The sequence below is a fragment of the Nanorana parkeri genome, unplaced genomic scaffold (genome assembly GCF_000935625.1).
Source record: "Nanorana parkeri isolate BGI_ZX_2015 unplaced genomic scaffold, ASM93562v1 scaffold847, whole genome shotgun sequence".
Taxonomy (NCBI): Eukaryota; Metazoa; Chordata; class Amphibia; order Anura; family Dicroglossidae; genus Nanorana; species Nanorana parkeri.
Genome location: NW_017307115.1, coordinates 647,126 through 648,297, shown reverse-complemented (window position 1 = coordinate 648,297; position 1,172 = coordinate 647,126). Strand labels below are relative to the sequence as shown.

The window sequence follows — 1,172 nt, the reverse complement described above, 5'->3', positions numbered from 1 at the left end:
ATATTATGGACGCCCCCCCCCATCCTCGGTATATTATGGACGCCCCCCCCTCTGTATAGAATGTTCGGGGCCCTCTTTGCACAGAACACACAGGAAATATATTACTGACATCCCTCTCACCGGCCGCACAGTGTCTGGAGGTCATGCTGCTCCCCAGGGGCCACGGGGCCCTCCGCTCTTTCCTCCCGGCACAATGGAGTCCCAGGACCACCTCAGCTGTTATTCACAACGGCTCCGCCCACTAAAAGGCACCAATCCGCTTCCGGGACACGGTAGTGGGCGGGGCGATTAATGTGAGTGACGTCACGCTAGAGCAGCCGATCCGTTGTAGCCGAGTGTGGGATGAACACACAGCGGGGGGCGGAGCTACGTGCCGAGCATCGTGAATGTGGAGTATAGAGATCAATGGAGGAGTTATAGGCGGAGTATAGAGATCGATGGAGGAGGAGTTATAGGCGGAGTATAGAGATCAATGGAGGAGTTATAGGCAGAGTATAGAGATCAATGGAGGAGTTATAGGCGGAGTATAGAGATCAATGGAGGAGGAGTTATAGGCTGAGCAGTCTTGGCTGGGCATTATGATCACATGACCCATGCAGCCTGTGACCCCTGAGATTGGTATTGCTGATCCGTGTGTCACACTGTCTGTGGCTTATCCAATCACAGGGCCGGGAACATTTTCCTTTATTCCTTTTATTATTATGGGGTTAATCATTGACATAAATTAGAATAAATAACTTTCCACAGAGGGGAGGAGCCAGGCATGGGCGGAGCTGCAGAAATGACATCACGTGACTACGCAACACACATTACATCCTGCTAATCGAGTCAGGTGTGGTCAGCTGCGACATGAAGAGGGCATTACAAACAATGACATTGACCATTCTACAGACACGTGGGGCTGATCGGACGTCTCCTTTAACCCCGAACTTGATGGTTTCCGGATACGGGAGGAGCGATTCCTAGACTTGTCGTGTTTATACATTTCCAGAAAGGTGATTGGTTAGTATTGTTATATCCTGACGTGAAACACTGTACAGCGCTCACCCCTTGTTATCTCCTCATAGTCCTGCATCCTCGGGTGTTATGATTCCTTTCCTTGGAAAATGCCTTAAAATCCATCTTCTCTCAGTGTAAATGCTGCTCCCTGCCCCCCCCCCCCCCCCCCCCCA

The 1,172-nt window shown here is 51.1% G+C and overlaps 1 protein-coding gene across 1 annotated transcript in view; it reads right to left on the bottom strand.

Annotated features, from left to right (window-relative positions):
• Nucleotides 1–238, bottom strand: part of BORCS6 (BLOC-1 related complex subunit 6) — a 2,848-nt gene extending 2,610 nt beyond the window's left edge. The window contains exon 1 of the mRNA XM_018565447.1: nt 121–238. Within this exon, the coding sequence (XP_018420949.1) occupies nt 121–145 (25 nt within the window). The 5' untranslated portion in view covers nt 146–238. The remainder of the gene's footprint in view (nt 1–120) is intronic.
• Between the last annotated feature and the right edge of the window lie 934 nt (nt 239–1,172).